Source organism: Osmia lignaria, chromosome 15, assembly GCF_051020975.1.
Source record: "Osmia lignaria lignaria isolate PbOS001 chromosome 15, iyOsmLign1, whole genome shotgun sequence".
NCBI lineage: Eukaryota > Metazoa > Arthropoda > Insecta > Hymenoptera > Megachilidae > Osmia > Osmia lignaria.
In genome coordinates, this window is record NC_135046.1 from 3,097,433 (window position 1) to 3,117,587 (window position 20,155).

The following is a 20,155-nucleotide window of genomic DNA, read 5'->3' on the forward strand; positions in this document are numbered from 1 at the left end:
TCTCAATAAAAGTCATGAATTAATGAATTATAAATAAAGAGAAAAGTATATCAATAATTGCTTTTCTCTTTAATTTGATTAGAAATGGTTTGTCCAATATTAAACAAAATTGGTCGAACATAACCTTGAAGGTCAAAATTCTGACCTTTCTCTACTGCAATCAATGAAGGTAGAGATTTATTTGTAACATGTGGCCTGCGTTATCGTAGCATTGGGAAGATAAAAATCAGAAAAACGTCAAAAAATGGCATTTATTTGGAGGCACATGATAAAAAGATCATTAGTGCTACTCAATCAGTCAATAATGATACCAAATCTTGACATTCATACCTCAAAATGTAAATATTGCTTGGTGAAAATGTAAAGAGATATATAGTCTTCAATGATAAATGTTTTTTAGATAACTTTCATGGGGAGTACGAAATGCAGGATCCCAAGTCAGAGGCTGATATGTAGGTATTACATTAAAACTGTAAATTTTAATTAGTTTTCATCTGGTTTATTGTATTTTAGAGTAAATGTGACTTTTATTGACAAAACAGGGAAAAGAATTCCTGTGAAAGGAAAAGTGGGTGATAATGTTTTGTATCTAGCTCATAGATATGGAATTGAAATGGAAGGTGCTTGTGAAGCATCTCTAGCTTGCACTACCTGCCATTTATATGTGCACTTTGATTATATGGACAAACTTCCCTTAGCTGAAGAGAAAGAGGAAGATTTATTAGATTTAGCACCATTTTTGAAAGAGAATTCAAGATTAGGTACAAACACCAGCACCATACATTAATTTTATAAGTTATTAGAATATAATTTTCTATTTTTTAGGTTGTCAAATTATATTAACTAAAGAATTGGATGGTATAGAGTTAGAATTGCCACAAGCAACAAGGAATTTCTATGTAGATGGTCATGCACCAGCTGCACATTAACATTTTATAGAATCTACATCAAAAAATGATGTAGAGTGACGTTTATTCATAGAAGACTTCAGTTAGCAGTAAATCAACGTTGAAATTTGGTTATTTTTTTAAAAAAGCCGCCAGAAGTATGTGGCACCATCTAGCGTAAGGGACGAAAATGAGCTTTCTGTTTTTCCCTGCAAGGGGCACAAAAATTATATTTTTAATTCTTTTATTAGCACCAGAGGGCAATAATATATTTTAAAAAAGCGTGAAGTTTAAATAAATTTTCAACTCATTTCTTCATGTAGATTTACCCCAAATCCTTGTATAGTTAATAAAATTGTAAACTTATGTTTCATTAAATATAAAAACTAGATATGTATAATATGGATCAAATGTTACACCACATATGTAGTTATAGTCTTCAATTTAAAAAAACATTTTCAGAAAGTATTTTACTGTATTTCATAAACATTTGGAACAACAAACTTGATTTATATGATATTTTGTCATGGTACAATATATTTATTTCTTATACATTTAGATTATGATACATATCTTTTAATTACAATGATACAAGATTTAAACATTTATGATATAATGAATCTGTGAATTAAAATTGTATTTGTTAGCCTTTGCAGCATTTACATTATTAGTGAAAATATCCTATAAGTATTTTTCACGTGTGAGCGCTGCCATCAATGCGTTTTGCACGTTTCTCCACTTTCTGGCAGGCACCATTATACATCTTTTTTTCCCAGTTTGACAACATTCACAGTTACTTCTAAATGTACATACTTCCCCTCGTATACGCAAACTTGCACACTTTGTCTCTGTGTCGATAATTATTATCACCAACATTGTCATATAATTATCATACAAACTATATTTATTTATATTTTCTGTCCATTATTGATCACTATAATTATAGACACATTCTACATTCATGCTTCATAACTCAATGAATTTAAATAGTACACTCATACAGTCATACAATGTCATACAAAATTACATCTGTCAAGATGATTACATGTATAGTTTCTCATTTGGTATGAGGCATCACAACGGACTTATTGAAACATAATTCTTTTTGTACTTAGTCGCAATTATACAGAAATAAACTGTCTACCAGTTTCAGTGGAATACTTTGAATCGATAAAGATAAAATGTTTGTTGATCTCTATGGCAGTAAACAATTTAATATTTACACACTTGACCAATTTTTAAATAAAACTGTTTTACATTTTGCAAAAATAAGTTCTGACTGGCATTATATGGTGGAACATATAGTCGAAATTGAATTACATTTACATCTTCTGCATGGCTGTGGAAAACCTAATTCAAGCATAGAAAAATTTTGATATCAGAAATGAACTAAAAGTAGGTTGTTACTATCTTATTACAGGACTAGAAACATAAGGCATAGTTAAATAATGAACCTTATGTACATTTATAAAATATTCCATGCTCTTATTTTTTAATAAGCCATCCAACAATTAATTTATTTTGTTGTTCCAAAGCTAAGTCTATTTAAAAATAAGGTAAAAATTGTCTACAACATTTATAACACCATCCATTAGGTCTATCTTAAAAGCTTTGTTGCTTGTGAAAAGAACAATTAAAATTTCGATCTTTTGAGTGCGTAAAACTTGTGAAGATCAATAAGTAGAATTATTGCTAAAAACCAACTGCGTCCCTCTTGCAAAATTATCTTAATTTTCTAAGTATATCATTGAAATATCGTAAAATAAAAAGAACTATCTACTAATTACTAATACAATTAGAAAAATAATTAATCGTAAATTAGAATTTTCTTAATATATTACAAGACTATAATACAATAAAATCCATTGAAAAACAGAAAATCAAATTTTTAGAAAATTTAAATTTCAAACTGCAAAATACTAAACTTATCTTCACTGTGCATAATTGATACTAGTAAATACTGATATTATTTAGTATTTGTGCCAACATAGTAGCGTATGAAATTCCATTTAACAAATAACCAACTATATAAATACAAAGAGCACAGTACAAAAGGAGCTTAAAAACAAAGTGACTTGATAATAAGAAAATTATTCACTACAAACATTCATTCTTGAATTTTTGATGCAATATTTAACCAGTTTGTGCTAATTACGAATCATTCAGAAATATTAAGACAAATATTGTCAGCACTGGGTTTGAATGTATATATATTATACAACAAGGAAGTAAACATAATTTCATTGAAAGCACAAAATAGCACTAAAATAAATAATATTATATAATAAAATGAAAATTTAAAATTTTCTATGCTTCCCTTGTTTCACAATCGCAGCAAAAATTGAATCTTATCATTTTCACACGAGTCAAAAAGCTAGCTTTCAAACTGGGAATAACAAATTGTGTCCTCATATCTTGACTGAATTTCTCACGATGTGCACAATGTATCACAAATAGTTGGTCAGTCCAAATAACGTAAATGGACCAATCATTCAGACGTCCATTTTGAAATTGTTCAATGTACAGATGTGACTAAACAATGCATTTTGCTAATAAAATATACAAAATGTATGGAATATACATGGTATCAGGGCTAAATGCGATAATTTGTGCTCATATTCTTTTCTCAAAACAAATTATTTCAAAGATGACGCTGATGGATAAGTGCATGTACCGGAAGTTGTCTGCCCCTTTGATACCTCTGACAACGACCCATACTCAGATCATGACACTCGTACACGTTGGCCACGGCGCTACGGGACGAAGCAAACTCGACCGAGTATGGAGCAGAGACATCAAAGGGTTCCTCCAGTTATTCCATCGGATGGTGACGTCCTCCACACATCCCGCAGGACGTGCCACACCAATGAACAGCTCTCAGTGGAGGATAAATCCACAAGCAAGGAACGATCAGTGATAACAACGCCAAACCAAACCACCTGCGTCCGCATCCTTCTTCTGTGCTACAACTGCACAATTTATAATGTATTCTTAGACAATAAAGAAAACAAAGAGAATACATTATAAATATTACTCACCTGCAAGGATTCTGGGCAAAATCACCCTCAGCATCGCTCATGCAGTGATACAACATGCCCTGAGCACAAGATAAACATGAAATCTTTGCGATTCCCCTTTTGATAGGATCAGGAGCATATTCACATGAACCTCTGGGATTGTGCTGTTCTGTGTACAGCTCTTGGCAATGTTTACACCGTAACCGAACATTACGTTTCATAGTATTCTTACTAGGCTGAGACACTATGATATCTGGTTTCTTTAATGAACTGCTAGTATTGTGTCTGTTCAACGGATCTCCTTTGTGATCGCCAATGATGGGATATAAATACTCGTGATTAAGCGTGGTGAGCTGCACGTAAGAATAGTTGTCTGATCCAACATCTTCAGAGGAGGCTAGAGGATGCTGAGACGGTGGTACTTTTATCGATGGTCCACCGATGTAGTGAATTGGTTTGTGTGAGTCAGGAAGTTCTGAACACTGGGAATGATACTTGGGTACTCTGACTATTCCGTGGGGGGTGTCTGACGATGGACGCGGCTCTGGTGGTTCCACAGGTAGATTCAAGGTCTGTGTAAAGTGAATTCAACTTTATACATATTATTATATTGTATTACATTTCTGATACATACCATAAAAACATCTTCATCACCAGCATCTAATGTATTACATAAGGTTGAATTGGTTAATCCTGTAATTAACGAATTTCCTTAAGCAATTTGATGCCTCAATGGACAGAGATTTGAAGTTCTTACCATTTACATATTCCACAAAAAGGTAGCAGTAAAATATAAGTAAGTTAATGAAATATAAAACGAATTATTAATAAAGTAATTTTACCTTCTAGCAATTCCTCCACGGCCGTGCGAACGCCCTTATCAAAAGCTCTGGCATCTGCAGCTGTGTGAAAGGTCAGTCCAAATCTTTTCTCCCCTGTTCTCCAGTGATGAAAAGTTGGCATTACCTTATTATATTCAAAATCCTTTTTAATTGTACAGCTAAGGACAACCTATGGAAACAATATCACATGAATACTTATGACAATCAGTGGATAAAGTACAATAATTAAGTATGTTTATTACTGATTGATCAGTGATGCGTTTCCCATAAATAAGATACTCATGCCTCTTCTTAGTGCCCCCAGGTGGGGAACTACTAGAAGATCCGTGACTTTGGGCATTAGGGACAGCTGTATTGGATACAGAGTGCGTAGAGTTGGTAGTAGAGGCAGTTGTAGTAGAAATATCAGCTCCATTTCCGCTTGAGGAAGTTGCTCTTCTTCTAACAGACACATTTGCCAAACCACCTCCGCTTAAAGGTACCCAACCACCTGAGCTATCATCTCTTGTCATTACTTGGGCACGCACCCTTACTAGATAGTTACCACTGAAAGTAAAACATCAAAAGATTTGTTAAATTTCAATGTTGCATTTTCTATCATTGAATTTTTTGAAAAAACAACGAGTACGCGTTGGAGCAGATGTTACGCGCTGACATCGATTTAATGAATGAACGGTCACCTCTACACAGATACAGGACAACACATACATTTGAAATTGGACGTGACACGTCTCGGAGAGGAGGAAGATTATTTATAAGAATTTGAAAAGAGCTGGGGAAAATGTTGACAGAACTGTCAGGTAAGATAAATATAAGAGTGCAAGAGCTATGCCATAGTCACGGACATTTCATGAAGAATTGTCAGTAAGTACCATAGGCGTTACTTACTCCTCTGACGCCTCTGTCATGGTTCGAGCTGTCGAAGCCTTTACTCAATGCCCACTTTTTCCCACACTTCACCATTTTCGTTGCATTGAAAAGACATTCGGCCGCGATTCTGTTTATGGAGCTTTTTTAGGCTAGTGCCAACCACAGGAAGCGCCCCAGTCCTCCTCCCTCTCGCCTTCCCCGTACAGTTCATCCCCACGCCCGAACCCACGGTCCACGCCTGCTCCCTTTAGCTTTTACCGACCGTCGCTTTCCTTTCGAAAACATATTTCTTTTGCATATTTTTCAATATATCTTCGTCGATTATCTGTAATCCAGAATAATTTCTTGGGTTGGAAGTTTCAAGCAAAAATTAGGGAAAAGGGAGCACGCTTTGGGGTGAACCCCCCTGGGATGACTATACAGTAGCTTTTACAATGAAAGCTACCGGTCTGCGCAACAGGATTCATTCATCGATGCTGCTCATACAGCCTTGTTAATTATTAAGCGCGCTATCTCATGGCGGACAATGCACGCTTTAGTTACCTAAAGGATAGAGACGTCGTGTGACTTTTATTTATGTGTTTGTTTAGTGATTATTAATGCTCTAATTGGTCTAGATAAAGTATCGACACGTATATGATTTATTTTCGTATGTCCGTGAACTTGAAATACTTATTTTCCGATATATGACGCAAATTTTCAGAAAAAATTATTCTTTAATTAGCCTGTGTGCAAGGACGGATTAGCGTTGAAATATAATTACAAATAATTTAATGGAGGCGATATATTAAACAATTTTTTAATATTTTTTATTCTAAAGATTATCCCCCTACCCATTATGAAGAATTAATGAAGAATTATTGGTTTTTCTTTTATTAATTCATACTATACAAAATTATTTATCATTAACATGTCTGTAATATTTTTCAAGTTTCTTGTTGTATTTGCATTTAGATATTAGTCAGAAAATTTGGAAAATGTGTTTGAATTTGTGCGCGTGTTCCTTTAATTAATGAGAAAACCGAAATTTTATCTATACTGCAGTTCACCAGAGTCCATAACTGCGACGCGCAGGTTGGAAGATGGTGGGGGAACGCAGCGAGCTCTCTGCTAATCGCTTTCCACTTAGTTTGGGAATATCGCCAATCAGGGCGAAGATGCGCACTGGAGAGGCGCGAAGAACGAAAACTGGTCTTTTCGCACTTATGGACTCTGGTGAACTGCGGTATACATAAGCAATACAGTGGATCTCTCTTTTTTGTCACTAAGTAGATTTTCCCCCTTGCCGACGCTGACAATCAAGGGAAATTTAGGGAATTTCAAATATACCGATAAGGAAGAAATCCTTTTACACATAGTAAATAGTGCTTACTTTTCCCAATCTTTCAAGATTGGTAAATTTTTGAACACAAAACACTACAAACATAAATTTAAATACTACTGTAAGTAAATACGAAACATGACATTTGCAAGATTTGTATCGAATTCAATAAAAATGTAATAAGAACCAAAGGAACAAATGCAGAAGAGAATATTTGAGAAGCTGAAAATAATTGACAGGTGCCCAAAGTGGTGCGAATTTTCATCAGTAATTTGACAATAATATGGCTGGCAATTTTTGGCAGAGTTCACACCAGTAAGATATTCTTATTCAAACTTTCATTTGTCATTTTTCTATATAAAATAATTGACTATCATGTATTTTTAGTCAACAGTGGCTGTTAGATAAACAAGACCTAGTACGAGAACGACAACACGATCTTTCTATTTTAACCGAAGAAGAATATCAAAAATTATTTATATTTTTCTCTAATTGTAAGTTAAATATTAATCACTCAAAAATATTGTACATACTATTATTTATATAACAATTTCTACTTTTTTAGTAATACAAGTGTTAGGGGAACAATTGAAACTCAGGCAACAAGTAATAGCCACAGCAACAGTTTATTTTAAAAGATTCTATGCCCGCAATAGTCTAAAATGTATAGATCCTTTGTTGCTTGCACCTACATCAGTTTTCCTGGCTTCAAAAGTAGAAGAATTTGGAGTTATTTCTAGTCATAGATTAGTTACAACTTGTCAGACTGTAGGTATGTATTTATATTAATAAACTGAACCAAAGTTGTATATTAATCTGTTTAATATTCTTTCAGTGAAAACTAAATTCAATTATGCGTATTCACAAGAATTTCCCTATCGAACAAATCATATTTTGGAATGTGAATTTTATCTTCTGGAACATTTAGATTGTTGTTTAATTGTATATCAACCATATCGTCCTTTATTAATTCTTATTCAAGATGTGGGCCCTGATGAACAGTTATTGACACTTGCTTGGCGTATTATTAATGATAGTTTGCGTACTGATGTTTGTTTACTATATCCACCATATCAAATTGCTATTGGTAATAACTTTTTACAGGTTGTTAAAATTTTGTGTTATTGTTGTATACTAATTGAAAATATTTATAGGTTGTTTGCAAATTGCTTGTGTTATACTGCAAAAGGATCTTAAATCGTGGTTTGCTGAGTTAAATGCTGATATGGAAAAAATTCAGGAAATCGCGCGTTATATTATAAATTTATACGAATTATGGAAAACGTATGATGAAAAAAAAGAAATTCAAGGTTTGCTATCTAAAATGCCAAAACCAAAAGCAGCTCCACAGCGCTGACAACAAGCTCTTTTATCATCTAATATCTGGGACTGATGTTTATTTTTGTTGAATAAGTACAAGCTATAATTTGGTGTTCATTTTTATATTTTAAATAAATATGCTAATGCCTGTAATTATAGGAATTAAAAAATGATTTTCTTTTTAAAATACTATGTAAATAGTTTACTTTATTTCTTATACAAAATTATTCCATACTGAAATTAACTAAAATACTTAATAAGTTACATATCTTACAAATATGGAAATGAAATTCTAAATATTCTTGTACTAACTGGAACCCTTGGAATATCTTTTCCAAAATTTTTTCACATCATCGTGACCCGCCTTTGTGACTACCATAGTCCTTTTCCTAAATAATACAAATATCAATTACTGCAACATTCTAACTCAGTTTCTTCGAAATATTACCTTTCACTTTGCCAGATAAGTACTCCAGTAGAAAGAGCATGGTCCCTCAACACTTCAAAGTCTGTCTGGGACAAAAACTGACTATACAGAACTCCTTCACTGAATACAAATCTGTTCCTTTCATTTTCCCACAATTTAATTTGATCTACTACAGTGGGCGGCAAAACTGGAGGACCGGCTTCTATCATTTTACTATGAGCATGTTGCTGCAAATAACTGTTAGTATAACAAAATGCCAATTAACCATTTTAGTTCAAATTTTATTATATATTGGGAGTATAAATAAGTTTCCGTCGTTTTTTTTCTAAAGTTTGAGGCTTTTTTATAAAATAACGCTACCTACGACTTTTGCCCATCTTTTGGGCGCTTATTTGGCTCAAAAACTGACATTTTTACACAAACAAAAATAAACTATGCGAACACAAAATCACTAATACTTTGATGCGGTGTTTTTGACGGGTGCCTAAGCTTGCTGTATGACGTTTTTGATCTGACATTTACTCATACCATTAACTCTTGGAGCCATCTTTTGTAAAACGACGCAAATTTATTTGTAATATATATTGTATATTAATAATAATTGTAGTGTAAAACATACCCTACAATTTGTGTTGCAGTAATACCACTCTTTAACGCCTGACGCACCGAGTCTCTTGTTAATATTGACACAACTAAATTTGGAAATCTACAAATCGAAATTTCAATAAATAGTTTGTACAATTTGATATATTTTTGTTTTTAAATGTACCTGTATAGCATTTCACAGAAGAGACCAAGTAAGGCAACTTGTAAATTAGAGTTTGTATAGGCATACACTCTGTAATTTGTTTCAACAACAATATAGCCCTCTTTGTCCGGGTCTCTAGATAGCGGTTTGTTTTGTCCGGTTGCGATATTCAGTGCCAGTCTTGTAGGGTAAAATCTGAAAATATACTGTAAATATAATAATATTGTCTATATCAAATAATTTGATTAACATTTTACCTTCCAGCCTTTCGTTTTCGTTGATAAACAAGACCAAATTCCCTTAAATGTTGTAAAAATGTTAAAAGACCTTCGGACATTCCTTCTGTACTATAGTCTTTACCAAGGGTTGAAAAATTCAGTTGGAAGAGGAAAGTAAGGCACTCAACTAAATCAAGTCCTCTAGCTTCTATTGTATCCAAGTATTGTAAAATAAAATACCACACCTGCAATATATGTAATAAGATGAAACACATTATTCAAAATTGTTGATAACTATAATTTAGTACCTGTGATGCAGTTTCCAATAATAGAAATTGGAAACCTGCTTGTGTAATAACTGGACTTCCATCAGCTTCGTCTCTTTTCATCAATCCAGCATGTAAAAGAATTCTAACAGCATCAGCAGATATACCTATAATACAATGTAACATATAATATTCATTTTACAGAATACATCATAGTTACCTTCTTGCTGTTGTGACCCAACCATATAATGTAAAACACATTCCCACCTCTCTAAAGCATAAGAATCTAAAAAAGCAACATCTCTAGGTTTACTATCAGTTTCCAATTGATTAGACATTGTCCATGGCTTTCCACCTCCCAACAGAACAATCTTTAAATTCTTTTTAAACGTAGTATTTAAAATCCAACCAGGTAGTCCACCTGGTATGGATGCTTCTTTCCATACATTTAATTCATTCAAAATTGAAACTACCTTCAAATGTTCCTCAAAATGTAGCTTAGAACACCAAGAAGCAATAACTGCTTGAGGCACTGGTTGTTCAACAAATAATAATCGCATGACATAGTGTTTTGCTATTACAGGTAATTCACGGAACACTGCCAGGCAAATTGGAGGATTGTGATACAATTTATTTAGTATTTCTGGAGGACGTGATTTTAAATACTCCTGGAGATTTTTACATTGCAATCCGGTAGGTCTTAACAAGTTTTTTCCACTTATTGCATTTGACATTATTCTTTATGCATTCAAGTCTGTAATAATTTACAAAAGATCTTTTTTTTGCATTTAACCTTATAAGTAATATATTCTAATTGAACATCACATTGTGTATATAAATTATAAGTATATTGTAGATTCTTGTGCTCAAATACTCTCGCGGTACTTAAATTCTCAACAATATTACACCATAGGTTACAAATTATAAAGAAGATACACAATGGGTTCACCATGAGTTATGAATGAAACTCCATTCATTTTTCACCCATTTAATATTTAGTGTAATGAAAGATATATTTCAAGGAGAATTGAAATATAACTCTTACATTAAATTGCAACATATTTTATTGTCAATATTCTTTGAAAATTGGGAATAGAGCCATTTGGATTTCACATATTGGTACAGTACAAAGGTTTATAAACAACTTGTGTATATTAACCTTTACAGAATTCAAAATGTATTCAATTTGTAAAAGTACTCATCCGGCTACTGGAGTGGAACACGCTATAACTTGTTATTTCTTTAATCGTTCGGAAAAATGTCTGGTTGTAGCCGGTGGAAATATCATAAGGGTATTTCGTTTAATTCCAGATGTGGACATTACAAAAAGGGAAAAATATACAGGTATATATATTCATCAACTACTTAAAATATATAAACAAAATTGTAACGTTAATTTACTTTTTTCAGAATCTCGTCCACCAAAAATGAAACTAGAATGTTTGGCACAATACATTTTACATGGAAACATAATGTCAATGCAAGCTGTAACTCTGGTTGGATCTCAGAGAGATTCTCTTCTATTAAGCTTCCGTGATGCAAAATTGACTGTTGTGGAATATGATCAAGATATTCATGATCTCAGAACAGTGTCTCTGCATTATTTTGAAGAAGAAGAAATAAGGGTAATTACATTTAATTAATTTATGAAGAATAATGAATTAATTTTGTATATTCCTTTAGGATGGATGGACAAATCACCATCATATTCCAATAGTCAGGGTAGATCCTGAGGGAAGATGTGCTGTAATGTTAATATATGGTAGGAAATTAGTTGTGCTGCCTTTCAAAAAAGACCCAAGTCTTGATGATGGAGATTTATTAGATAATACAAAAGCATCTTCAAATAAAACTCCTATATTATCATCATATATGATAGTTCTAAAAAGTTTAGAAGAAAAGATGGACAATATAATAGATTTACAATTTTTACATGGTTATTATGAACCTACACTGTTAATATTGTATGAGCCAGTGAGGACATTCTCTGGGTAAGCTTCATATACTATTAATTCAGATTTTAATAAAATTCTTTATTAAATAATGTAACATAAATTTTAGACGCATTGCAGTCAGACAAGATACCTGTGCCATGGTAGCAATATCTTTAAATATTCAGCAGAGAGTGCACCCAATAATTTGGTCAGTATCCAATTTACCATTTGATTGTTATCAAGCAGTGCCAGTAAAGAAACCACTAGGAGGAACACTAATCATGGCAGTTAATTCTCTTATTTACCTGAATCAGAGTATACCACCTTATGGAGTTTCTTTGAACAGCTTAGCAGAGACCAGTACAAATTTTCCATTGAGTTAGTATCTCCAATATATTTTCTAATATACTTAGAATAAAATATTAATAATTTTTGTAATTACAGAACCACAAGAAGGAGTTAAAATCAGTCTGGAAGGTTCTCAGGTTGCATTCATATCTTCAGATCGTTTAGTAATTTCCTTAAAGAGTGGAGAATTGTATGTATTGTCCTTGTTTGCTGATAGCATGCGTTCAGTAAGAGGTTTTCATTTTGATAAAGCTGCAGCAAGTGTTTTAACTTCATGTGTGAGTATATCTTTAAATTAAAATATGATATCCATAATTTATATGTATATTATAATATACTAATTTACAGGTATGTATGTGTGATGACAATTATTTATTCTTGGGATCTCGTTTGGGTAACTCACTTTTATTAAGATTTATTGAAAAGGAGCCAGAAAATTCGCATACCATAAATGAGAATGAAATAACCATTGAAGAGAACGAAACTGAGGAAACTCCAGCAAAGAAAGTGAAACAAGATTTTATAGGAGATTGGATGGCTTCAGATGTGTTGGATATCAAAGATCCTGAAGAATTAGAAGTATACGGAAGTGAAACACATACTTCTATTCAAATTACGTCATATATATTTGAGGTATTCATACCTAACAAGGAAATTAATGTCGGTATTTATAGGACGATATTTATATAATTAAATTTTTGTAGGTATGTGATAGTTTATTAAACATTGGACCATGTGGTAATATATCTATGGGTGAACCAGCATTTTTATCAGAAGAATTTTCACATAGTCAAGATCCTGATGTTGAACTAGTCACAACTTCTGGATATGGAAAAAATGGTGCACTGTGTGTGCTTCAGTGTTCCATTCGTCCACAAGTAAAGAATGGTTCCATACTTTGATATTTTATAAATTTCTGGTATTTTAAAAGTTCCGTTTCTTTTTCAAATAGGTTGTTACTACCTTTGAATTACCAGGATGTGAAGACATGTGGACTGTTATTGGTACATTAAACAATGATGAACAAGTGAGACCAGAAGCTGAAGGATCTCACGCCTTTCTAATTCTAAGTCAAGAAGATTCAACAATGGTATGATTGATTATCCTTTTCTTTCTAATTACCGTATGTAATATTATAATATGTGTTTAGATATTGCAAACTGGTCAGGAAATTAATGAAGTAGATCAGAGTGGATTTAGCACACAGGGGAGTACGGTATTTGCTGGAAATCTTGGTGCAAATAGATACATAGTACAAGTTACTCAGATGGGAGTACGGCTTTTGCAAGGAATTGAACAGGTACACTTAGGAATAATGTAATAAATGATACAATGTACTTGTGTGAAATTAGATTTATATATCAAAATTATAGATCCAACACATGCCCATAGATCTTGGATGTCCCATTGTGCATGCAAGTTGCGCAGATCCTTATGTAACATTACTTTCCGAAGATGGGCAAGTTATGTTATTGACTCTGAGAGAAGGACGAGGAACTGCAAGGCTACACGCGCAGACCGCCAACCTATTATTTGTAAGTTAAATCTACTCAGTTACCATTTTGTGATGTTATTTGAAACTAATATTTTAGAGACCTCAAATAGAAGCGCTATGTGCCTATAGAGACGTAAGTGGAATATTTACAACACAGCTACCTGAAAATATAGAAGATGAAGTACCTGAAGAGGAACATAATATAGAAGAACCACCTATTGTTGGTAATATTGACAATGAAGACGATCTTCTTTATGGTGATGGTCCAGCTTTTCAAATGCCCGCACCATCACAGACTAAATCATCTGAAGGGACTTCTAAAAGAGCTCCTTGGTATTTTTATCTATTTATAATATATAGATAATTTATACACTAATACAATAATTTATAATAATGAAATGTAAATATTTTTTTTAACAGGTGGCAGAAACATTTGCAAGAAATAAAACCAACATATTGGTTGTTGGTATATAGAGATAGCGGAACGTTGGAAATATATTCTCTTCCTGACTTACGTTTATCTTATCTTATTCGTAATTTTGGATACGGACAGTATGTTTTACATGACAGTATGGAATCTACGACATTGCAAACTGCACCTGTTAATGAAATTCCTAATCCGGAGATGCAGGTATTACGTCTTTTAAATTTGAATTTCCCGTACTTTCGGTAAGAGTGATGGGAGAATATATATGTAATTACTACCCTTTTTTAGGTGCGTGAAATTTTAATGGTAGCCCTAGGCCACCATGGAAATAGACCAATGCTTCTAGTACGACTAGACAATGAACTTCAAATTTATCAAGCGTACAGATATCCAAAGGGTCATTTAAAATTAAGATTTAAAAAATTGGATCATGGAATAATACCAGGAAATTTGAGGTACAAATATTTTTCTTGAATAATAATTTCAATTTGTATGACTTATTATTTTATTTTGCAGACCAAAACCAAGAGAAGAAGACATGTCTTCAATGAACGAAACTCGACATTGCATGATGCGCTATTTTAGCAATATTGCTGGATATAATGGTGTATTTATCTGCAGCGACTATCCTCATTGGATATTCCTCACAGGACGTGGCGAATTGCGTACCCATCCAATGGGTATTGATGGTCCTATCACTTCCTTTGCACCTTTTAATAATATTAATTGTCCACAAGGTTTTCTGTATTTTAATAGAAAGGTATCATCACATATTAGTACCTAACTTTTATTATTAATATTATTCAAACTACTATTATATTTTAATTTTAAGGAGGAATTGAGGATATGCGTTTTACCAACCCATTTATCCTACGATGCCCCATGGCCTGTTAGAAAAGTACCATTGCGATGTACACCGCATTTTGTAACATATCATCTTGAAAGTAAAACTTACTGTGTTATAATCAGCATAGCGGAACCACTTAAAAGTTATTACAGATTCAATGGCGAAGATAAGGCATGAATAAAAAAAAACCAACAACGATACAATTAACATTTTTCTTAATTTATTATCTTTTTATTTAGGAATTTACAGAAGAAGATAGACCAGAAAGATTTATCTATCCCTCGCAAGAACAGTTCTCCATAGTACTATTTTCTCCCGTTTCATGGGAAACTATTCCTAATACTAAAATTGAACTTGATCAATGGGAACACGTTACTTGTTTAAAAAATGTATCTTTAGCCTATGAAGGAACACGTTCTGGTTTGAAAGGTTATATAGTACTGGGGACAAATTATAATTATGGTGAAGATATTACAAGCAGAGGAAGGGTAAATTTTAAACTCCATAACGCGTGAAATCTAATCTTCAATTTACATTCATTGTTAAATTAATTTCTTAGATACTTATATTCGATATAATTGAAGTTGTACCTGAACCTGGTCAACCATTAACAAAAAATAGATTTAAACAAATTTATGCGAAGGAACAAAAGGGTCCAATAACTGCTATCACTCAAGTATCAGGCTTCCTAGTCTCAGCAGTTGGACAAAAAATTTATATCTGGCAACTGAAGGATAATGATCTCGTTGGAGTTGCTTTTATAGATACACAAATTTACATTCATCAAATGTTGAGCATCAAAAGTTTGATTTTAATAGCTGATGTATATAAATCAATTAGTTTATTAAGATTTCAAGAAGAATACAGGACACTGTCCCTCGTTAGCAGAGTAAGTAATTATTTTATATTTTTGCAGTAATGAAGAACAGTTTTTAAGGATATATTTCTTTAGGATTTCAGACCAGCTGAAGTCTACACCATTGAATACCTAATTGATAATAATAATTTAGGATTCCTTGTGGCCGATGGTGAAAGTAACATAGCTTTATTCATGTATCAACCAGAATCAAGAGAAAGCCTTGGAGGGCAAAAATTAATTAGAAAAGCTGATTTCCATTTAGGACAGAAAGTCAACACATTTTTTCGTATAAGATGCAGAGTTTCAGATCCTGCAAACGATAAGAAACATTTTTCTGGTGCTGATAAGAGGCATGTTACTATGTACGGTAAGTTGGATTTAAAAATTAAATGTGAATTAAATAATCAGTTTAATTTTATTAATTAGCATCTCTTGACGGGAGCCTGGGTTACATTTTACCCGTACCAGAAAAAACTTACAGAAGATTGTTGATGTTGCAAAACGTTTTGGTAACTCATATTTGTCATATCGCTGGATTAAACCCCAAAGCATATCGGTAAGTAATTATTTTCTATATTGTTATATTTCTTTTAATTGACAAGCTTTTTGTTTTAGTACCTATAAAAGTTACATTAGAACTCAGGGTAATCCTGCAAGGGGTATAATCGATGGCGACTTAGTCTGGCGTTATCTTTATTTACCTAATAATGAAAAAATAGATGTAGCGAAAAAAATTGGAACCCGTGTACAGGAAATCATCGAGGATCTTACGGAAATTGACCGGCAAACGGCTCATTTTTAAAATAGTGCCTTTTCAATGGAAATGTTTTTTGTATTTTAAATAAAAACAACCCTTCGTATTTGTACATTGATTAACAAATGAATATTGCATAAACAAGAAATATAAATAAATTTACAAGTGTATATATATAACATTAATTTAAGAAGTAAATTTGTATAAAGACTGAGAAATAAGTTTTTTCTGTATTTGTATATTAAAGTGTGTTTTAATTAAAATTTGCGATGTCTGAACTACCTGGTATCACAAATCGCGCATCTATTAGACAAAATATTGCTACGAGACGGTTAACTGCACGTGAAACTCTAAGATGTATGTATTAATTACTTTTATGCAAAATTACGATTTATTGATCAAACAATTATTCACATCTATTGAATACCAGGCTTGACACACACAATTTATATAAAATAAAAGTAAATTAGTGCATAATATAATGTAGCCCCATTGTACTTCGATTTATATAAATATTCTTGTATTTAGTGTCTAATCAAGAACCATCGTTATTGGAGAAAAGACTTTGCGAAGCATTTGATATATTCGATACTGCAAAAACAGGTGAAATAGATGTTAGAGATTTGGGAACCATTATCAGAGCCTTAGGATGTGTCGTTACTGAAGCAGAATTGCAAGAAATACAGGTTGAAGTGGAAAATGTAGGAAACAACTGTGTACCACTAAATAGATTTTTGGAATACATGTGCAAGGCTATTAATGAACGCAAGTCAGTTAATTTACAACTTTGCCAACAAATATGTTTCTAATCTTTTATTTATTTTTAGATATAAACCAGCTGAACCAGAGGATTTATTAAAAGCATTCCAATTATTAGACCCTGAAAACAGAGGATACATTGTGAGAGATGATTTAGAAAAAGCAATGATGGAAATTGGAGAACCATTTTCAAAGGAAGAAATAAATAATATGATGTCTATTGCTTGTGATCCAGATACCAACAAAATTAATTATGAACACTATATTAATTTATTGCTTGTATGTATTTATAACTTGGTACAAAATTATTTGAAATCATAGATAACGTTTTTATAGGTAAAAATTCCTCCTGAAAGTAATGTGTATTCTATTGCTGATAAGTTAGATGCTATGAGATTAGAAGCTATGCCTAAAAAACGTAGATTGGAGAGTCTTCTTATGACCTTTTCTGAAGTTACTTGAAATCTATAATTTTTTGATGAATTATAATAACACTATTCGTTAAAAAACAACATACAATCAAGGAAGAAAATTTGTTAGTATTAAAAACACCGTTTTAGAAACATTTAAAATATATCTTTATTATGATTTCAAATTATAAAACATATAAATTCATCTTCCATATATAAATATCATCAAAATATATATTTATTCACAATTTTGAAAAAATTGGTGGATTTCCTTTAGAAATCTGAGCCATAGTAGCATTTACAAGATCTTCACTTTGAAGCATAGCTTGATTATGCACAACCTATAAAAACGAATCAATTAATAAACATGTATTAATAATTATTATAGGTCGAATAGTATAGAAGCCTACCATATAATCCAAGCTCTCTTGGACGGAATGATCTCTTGAATAAATCAAATTTATCTTTGATCCCTGCACTGCAACTGGGCTTTTACTTGCTATTACTTCTGCAAGCTTCATTGAATTATCCATTAAACTGAAAGGAGCAGAGAGTATTTTCAATTGTCTTATTATAATATGTTATTAATAGGAAAATTGTTTACCTTTCTTGACTATCAAATACACGACTAACAAAGCCACATTGTAGTGCCTCAGAGGGCGTAAATTTCCTTGCAGTGTATACTAATTCTCTGGCTAAACTATCAGAACCTACAATTTTCGGAAGCCTTTGCAATGTACCCACATCAGCAGCCATACCAATATCTACCTCTTTTATTTGAAACCATGCATCGGAAGTAGAATAACGAATGTCAACTGCAGATATCATGTCTATACCTGCTCCAATACATGCACCATGCACAGCTGCTATTACAGGCTTTGGACACTATAAGAAAATTTTATCAAAAAAGGAATGGACACATTAAGTGAGTTATATACTAAACCTTTTCTATTGCAGTGAAACTATCTTGGTAGTCTCTTATTTTTTGCTGCAAAATTTTACATTTCCTTGCAACATCTTCGTGTTCTGCTAATTGTTGACCCAATTTTACCATATCATGGATATCAATACCTATAAGAAAAATTCTGTAATGAATAATAGTTTGTGAAATGAAATAAATAATTCTTTACCTGCACAAAATGCTTTGCCAACAGCAGAGAGAATTATCACCCTGCACTCTGGGTCTACTGCCAAGTCATCAAAGCACGTTGTAAATTCTCTACAAATTGTAAGATAATTAATATTTGAGTATAATACTGATTATAAGTTTTGAGTATAATATTGATTAAAGTATAATATAAATACATACTTCCACATATCATTGTTTAAAGCATTGAGCTTCTCAGGTCTGTTTAACTGTACCAAATAGACAAACTGTTTTGGTACTGACACTGATAACATTTTGTATTTGTTAGAAACATTTTCAGTGGAGTATTTCATTTTAAAATTGTATTGAATTCCTAGAAAATATTAGTGGTATGTTTATTACAGACAGTACTTGTAAACATATATAAACAATTTAAAATAAAATAGCACATAATTTCTTACGCGATTTTATAATACTTTTTAGTGACTGACGCACAGTGTTTAGATTCATATTGATGAAAAAATAGCTAAGACGACTAATAAATATTTTTATCTATCTAATTTCAAGGGTATGGCATTATTTAACTGACCGTTCAAAGTATCATTTATTATCTTTATTTATAAAATACAGTGACTACAGATTGTAGTATATATACCGCAATTCACCAGAGTCCATAACTGCGAAAAGACCAGTTTTCGTTCTTCGCGCTTCTCCAGTGTGCATCTTCGCCCTGATTGGCGATACTCCCAAACGAAGTGGAAAGCGATTAGCAGAGAGCTCGCTGCGTTCCCCCACCATCTTCCAACCTGCGCGTCGCAGTTATGGACTCTGGTGAACTGCGGTATAGATGTCTGGACACGCCTTTGTTCTCAAAGGGTCATGGAATTTGTGCCTTGAGTACGAACGCCATCTGCTTTATCCTAGTATAAAAATCAGAAATACTTTGTACTGCAACAGTCTAGTATCTCGTCGGTGTGGAGGGGAATAGTAGTGTCATCACCGACGAGAGATGTGACAGTAGCCAAGTGAAAAGACAATTTTGACTACCTTTTATTCTATTTTTTATTAGAAATCAGTTAAAATCTGCACAAAACTGACAAATTATAAGAATAATTGTGTAACCAACTTATATTCATGAACTTGGACAGGAAATGGAAAACCATGAAAATCATTTGGTAAAAAGTTTCCACTGCTTTCTGATAGATGATGCCACCGTCCAGAGACTACTAGTTATCCTCGTCAGCGGTAGTGTGCGTTTAAATTGAAGAGCGTTGGAAGGTAAGATTTCCACCATATTTTCAATTAATAAAGTTAATTCC

The 20,155-nt window shown here is 32.6% G+C and overlaps 8 protein-coding genes across 17 annotated transcripts in view; 5 read left to right on the forward strand and 3 right to left on the reverse strand.

Annotated features, from left to right (window-relative positions):
* Positions 1-5: 5 nt before the first annotated feature.
* Fdx1 (Adrenodoxin-like protein 1, mitochondrial Ferredoxin 1) lies at positions 6-4,477 on the forward strand. Of its 2 annotated transcripts, none has more exons than XM_034314998.2 (4): positions 6-338; positions 401-452; positions 514-761; positions 850-4,477. In XM_034314998.2, exons 1-4 carry the CDS (start codon positions 245-247, stop codon positions 927-929), a joined length of 474 nt encoding a protein of 157 aa, XP_034170889.1. In that variant the 5' UTR covers positions 6-244; the 3' UTR covers positions 930-4,477. The 2 variants fall into 2 exon arrangements, with proteins under 2 accessions (XP_034170889.1, XP_034170888.1); XM_034314997.2 differs by having other exon boundaries at positions 33-338; positions 826-4,477.
* On the reverse strand, positions 2,170-6,046 carry Spred (Sprouty-related protein with EVH-1 domain). Of its 4 annotated transcripts, none has more exons than XM_034314988.2 (6): positions 5,635-6,046; positions 4,989-5,292; positions 4,747-4,915; positions 4,539-4,564; positions 3,926-4,476; positions 2,170-3,845 (listed from the first exon to the last, which is right to left on the reverse strand). In XM_034314988.2, the coding sequence occupies exons 1-6, from the start codon at positions 5,652-5,654 to the stop codon at positions 3,683-3,685; spliced, it is 1,233 nt and encodes a 410-aa protein (XP_034170879.2). In that variant the 5' UTR covers positions 5,655-6,046; the 3' UTR covers positions 2,170-3,682. The 4 variants fall into 4 exon arrangements, with proteins under 4 accessions (XP_034170879.2, XP_034170876.2, XP_034170878.2 ...); XM_034314985.2 differs by having other exon boundaries at positions 4,539-4,597; positions 5,635-6,042; XM_034314987.2 differs by having other exon boundaries at positions 2,170-3,850; positions 4,539-4,597; positions 5,635-6,042.
* On the forward strand, positions 5,446-8,449 carry CycC (cyclin C). Of its 2 annotated transcripts, XM_076692645.1 has the most exons (6): positions 5,446-5,546; positions 6,889-7,252; positions 7,325-7,431; positions 7,503-7,709; positions 7,773-8,024; positions 8,092-8,449. In XM_076692645.1, the coding sequence occupies exons 2-6, from the start codon at positions 7,221-7,223 to the stop codon at positions 8,292-8,294; spliced, it is 801 nt and encodes a 266-aa protein (XP_076548760.1). In that variant the 5' UTR covers positions 5,446-5,546; positions 6,889-7,220; the 3' UTR covers positions 8,295-8,449. The 2 variants fall into 2 exon arrangements, with proteins under 2 accessions (XP_076548760.1, XP_034170884.1); XM_034314993.2 differs by lacking the exon at positions 5,446-5,546 and having other exon boundaries at positions 6,759-7,252.
* A 12-nt stretch (positions 8,450-8,461) lies between these two features.
* Positions 8,462-11,071, reverse strand: mrn (general transcription factor IIH subunit 4 marionette). 2 transcript variants are annotated; one of them, XM_034314983.2, is made up of 8 exons: positions 10,962-11,071; positions 10,137-10,670; positions 9,959-10,083; positions 9,690-9,895; positions 9,454-9,627; positions 9,304-9,390; positions 8,706-8,921; positions 8,462-8,646 (listed from the first exon to the last, which is right to left on the reverse strand). In XM_034314983.2, exons 2-8 carry the CDS (start codon positions 10,648-10,650, stop codon positions 8,565-8,567), a joined length of 1,404 nt encoding a protein of 467 aa, XP_034170874.1. In that variant the 5' UTR covers positions 10,651-10,670; positions 10,962-11,071; the 3' UTR covers positions 8,462-8,564. The 2 variants fall into 2 exon arrangements, with proteins under 2 accessions (XP_034170874.1, XP_034170875.1); XM_034314984.2 differs by lacking the exons at positions 8,462-8,646; positions 10,962-11,071 and having other exon boundaries at positions 8,745-8,911; positions 10,137-10,889.
* Positions 10,500-16,692, forward strand: CPSF1 (cleavage and polyadenylation specificity factor subunit 1). Of its 3 annotated transcripts, none has more exons than XM_076692630.1 (20): positions 10,500-10,609; positions 11,084-11,541; positions 11,600-11,907; positions 11,978-12,228; positions 12,295-12,476; positions 12,547-12,831; positions 12,903-13,076; positions 13,151-13,288; positions 13,349-13,498; positions 13,572-13,733; positions 13,791-14,026; positions 14,114-14,324; positions 14,409-14,575; positions 14,637-14,880; positions 14,953-15,138; positions 15,207-15,455; positions 15,527-15,856; positions 15,920-16,193; positions 16,253-16,382; positions 16,442-16,692. In XM_076692630.1, the coding sequence occupies exons 2-20, from the start codon at positions 11,092-11,094 to the stop codon at positions 16,626-16,628; spliced, it is 4,314 nt and encodes a 1,437-aa protein (XP_076548745.1). In that variant the 5' UTR covers positions 10,500-10,609; positions 11,084-11,091; the 3' UTR covers positions 16,629-16,692. The 3 variants fall into 3 exon arrangements, with proteins under 3 accessions (XP_076548745.1, XP_076548746.1, XP_034170869.2); XM_034314978.2 differs by lacking the exon at positions 10,500-10,609 and having other exon boundaries at positions 10,917-11,260; positions 11,327-11,541; XM_076692631.1 differs by lacking the exons at positions 10,500-10,609; positions 16,253-16,382; positions 16,442-16,692 and having other exon boundaries at positions 10,904-11,541; positions 15,978-16,160.
* A 106-nt stretch (positions 16,693-16,798) lies between these two features.
* LOC117600052 (dynein regulatory complex protein 8) lies at positions 16,799-18,272 on the forward strand. Of its 2 annotated transcripts, XM_034314994.2 has the most exons (5): positions 16,799-16,937; positions 17,109-17,349; positions 17,408-17,618; positions 17,676-17,874; positions 18,138-18,272. In XM_034314994.2, exons 1-4 carry the CDS (start codon positions 16,850-16,852, stop codon positions 17,799-17,801), a joined length of 666 nt encoding a protein of 221 aa, XP_034170885.1. In that variant the 5' UTR covers positions 16,799-16,849; the 3' UTR covers positions 17,802-17,874; positions 18,138-18,272. The 2 variants fall into 2 exon arrangements, with proteins under 2 accessions (XP_034170885.1, XP_076548761.1); XM_076692646.1 differs by lacking the exon at positions 17,676-17,874.
* LOC117600049 (delta(3,5)-Delta(2,4)-dienoyl-CoA isomerase, mitochondrial) lies at positions 17,925-19,486 on the reverse strand. The gene is made up of 7 exons (XM_034314989.2): positions 19,298-19,486; positions 19,059-19,209; positions 18,880-18,968; positions 18,693-18,820; positions 18,354-18,634; positions 18,160-18,286; positions 17,925-18,090 (listed from the first exon to the last, which is right to left on the reverse strand). Exons 1-7 carry the CDS (start codon positions 19,344-19,346, stop codon positions 17,992-17,994), a joined length of 924 nt encoding a protein of 307 aa, XP_034170880.2. The 5' UTR covers positions 19,347-19,486; the 3' UTR covers positions 17,925-17,991.
* A 135-nt stretch (positions 19,487-19,621) lies between these two features.
* The window catches only part of LOC117600044 (cell adhesion molecule Dscam2-like), an 83,849-nt gene continuing 83,315 nt past the window's right edge, over positions 19,622-20,155 (forward strand). The window contains exon 1 of the mRNA XM_076692641.1: positions 19,622-20,114. The gene's annotated coding sequence lies outside the window, so the exon portion shown is untranslated. The remainder of the gene's footprint in view (positions 20,115-20,155) is intronic.

Bases quoted from the DNA above. Each gene is read 5' to 3' on its own strand.
- Spred (XM_034314985.2), bottom strand. From the start codon at position 5,654: ATGACAGAGGCGTCAGAGGA. The intron at 5,293-5,634 runs GTAAGTAACGCC...TTTTACTTTCAG, and splicing joins ATGACAGAGGCGTCAGAGGA to TGGTAACTATCTAGTAAGGG. The intron at 4,598-4,746 runs GTAAAATTACTT...CGTTAATTACAG, and splicing joins CGTGGAGGAATTGCTAGAAG to GATTAACCAATTCAACCTTA.
- LOC117600052 (XM_034314994.2), top strand. From the start codon at position 16,850: ATGTCTGAACTACCTGGTATCACAAATCGCGCATCTATTAGACAAAAT. The intron at 16,938-17,108 runs GTATGTATTAAT...TCTTGTATTTAG, and splicing joins TGCACGTGAAACTCTAAGAT to TGTCTAATCAAGAACCATCG. The intron at 17,619-17,675 runs GTATGTATTTAT...ACGTTTTTATAG, and splicing joins ACTATATTAATTTATTGCTT to GTAAAAATTCCTCCTGAAAG.
- Fdx1 (XM_034314997.2), top strand. From the start codon at position 245: ATGGCATTTATTTGGAGGCACATGATAAAAAGATCATTAGTGCTACTC. The intron at 339-400 runs GTAAATATTGCT...AATGTTTTTTAG, and splicing joins TGACATTCATACCTCAAAAT to ATAACTTTCATGGGGAGTAC. The intron at 453-513 runs GTAGGTATTACA...ATTGTATTTTAG, and splicing joins CCCAAGTCAGAGGCTGATAT to AGTAAATGTGACTTTTATTG.
- LOC117600049 (XM_034314989.2), bottom strand. From the start codon at position 19,346: ATGAATCTAAACACTGTGCGTCAGTCACTAAAAAGTATTATAAAATCG. The intron at 19,210-19,297 runs GTAAGAAATTAT...AATATTTTCTAG, and splicing joins AAAAAGTATTATAAAATCGC to GAATTCAATACAATTTTAAA. The intron at 18,091-18,159 runs GTAGGCTTCTAT...TCGTTTTTATAG, and splicing joins AAGAGAGCTTGGATTATATG to GTTGTGCATAATCAAGCTAT.
- CycC (XM_076692645.1), top strand. From the start codon at position 7,221: ATGGCTGGCAATTTTTGGCAGAGTTCACACCA. The intron at 7,432-7,502 runs GTAAGTTAAATA...CTACTTTTTTAG, and splicing joins ATTTATATTTTTCTCTAATT to TAATACAAGTGTTAGGGGAA. The intron at 8,025-8,091 runs GTAATAACTTTT...AAATATTTATAG, and splicing joins ACCATATCAAATTGCTATTG to GTTGTTTGCAAATTGCTTGT.
- CPSF1 (XM_076692630.1), top strand. From the start codon at position 11,092: ATGTATTCAATTTGTAAAAGTACTCATCCGGCTACTGGAGTGGAACAC. The intron at 12,229-12,294 runs GTTAGTATCTCC...TTGTAATTACAG, and splicing joins CAGTACAAATTTTCCATTGA to AACCACAAGAAGGAGTTAAA. The intron at 14,881-14,952 runs GTATCATCACAT...TTTAATTTTAAG, and splicing joins TTCTGTATTTTAATAGAAAG to GAGGAATTGAGGATATGCGT.
- mrn (XM_034314983.2), bottom strand. From the start codon at position 10,650: ATGTCAAATGCAATAAGTGGAAAAAACTTGTTAAGACCTACCGGATTG. The intron at 10,084-10,136 runs GTAACTATGATG...ATTGTATTATAG, and splicing joins TGGGTCACAACAGCAAGAAG to GTATATCTGCTGATGCTGTT. The intron at 8,922-9,303 runs GTATGTTTTACA...TTATACTAACAG, and splicing joins ACTGCAACACAAATTGTAGG to TTATTTGCAGCAACATGCTC.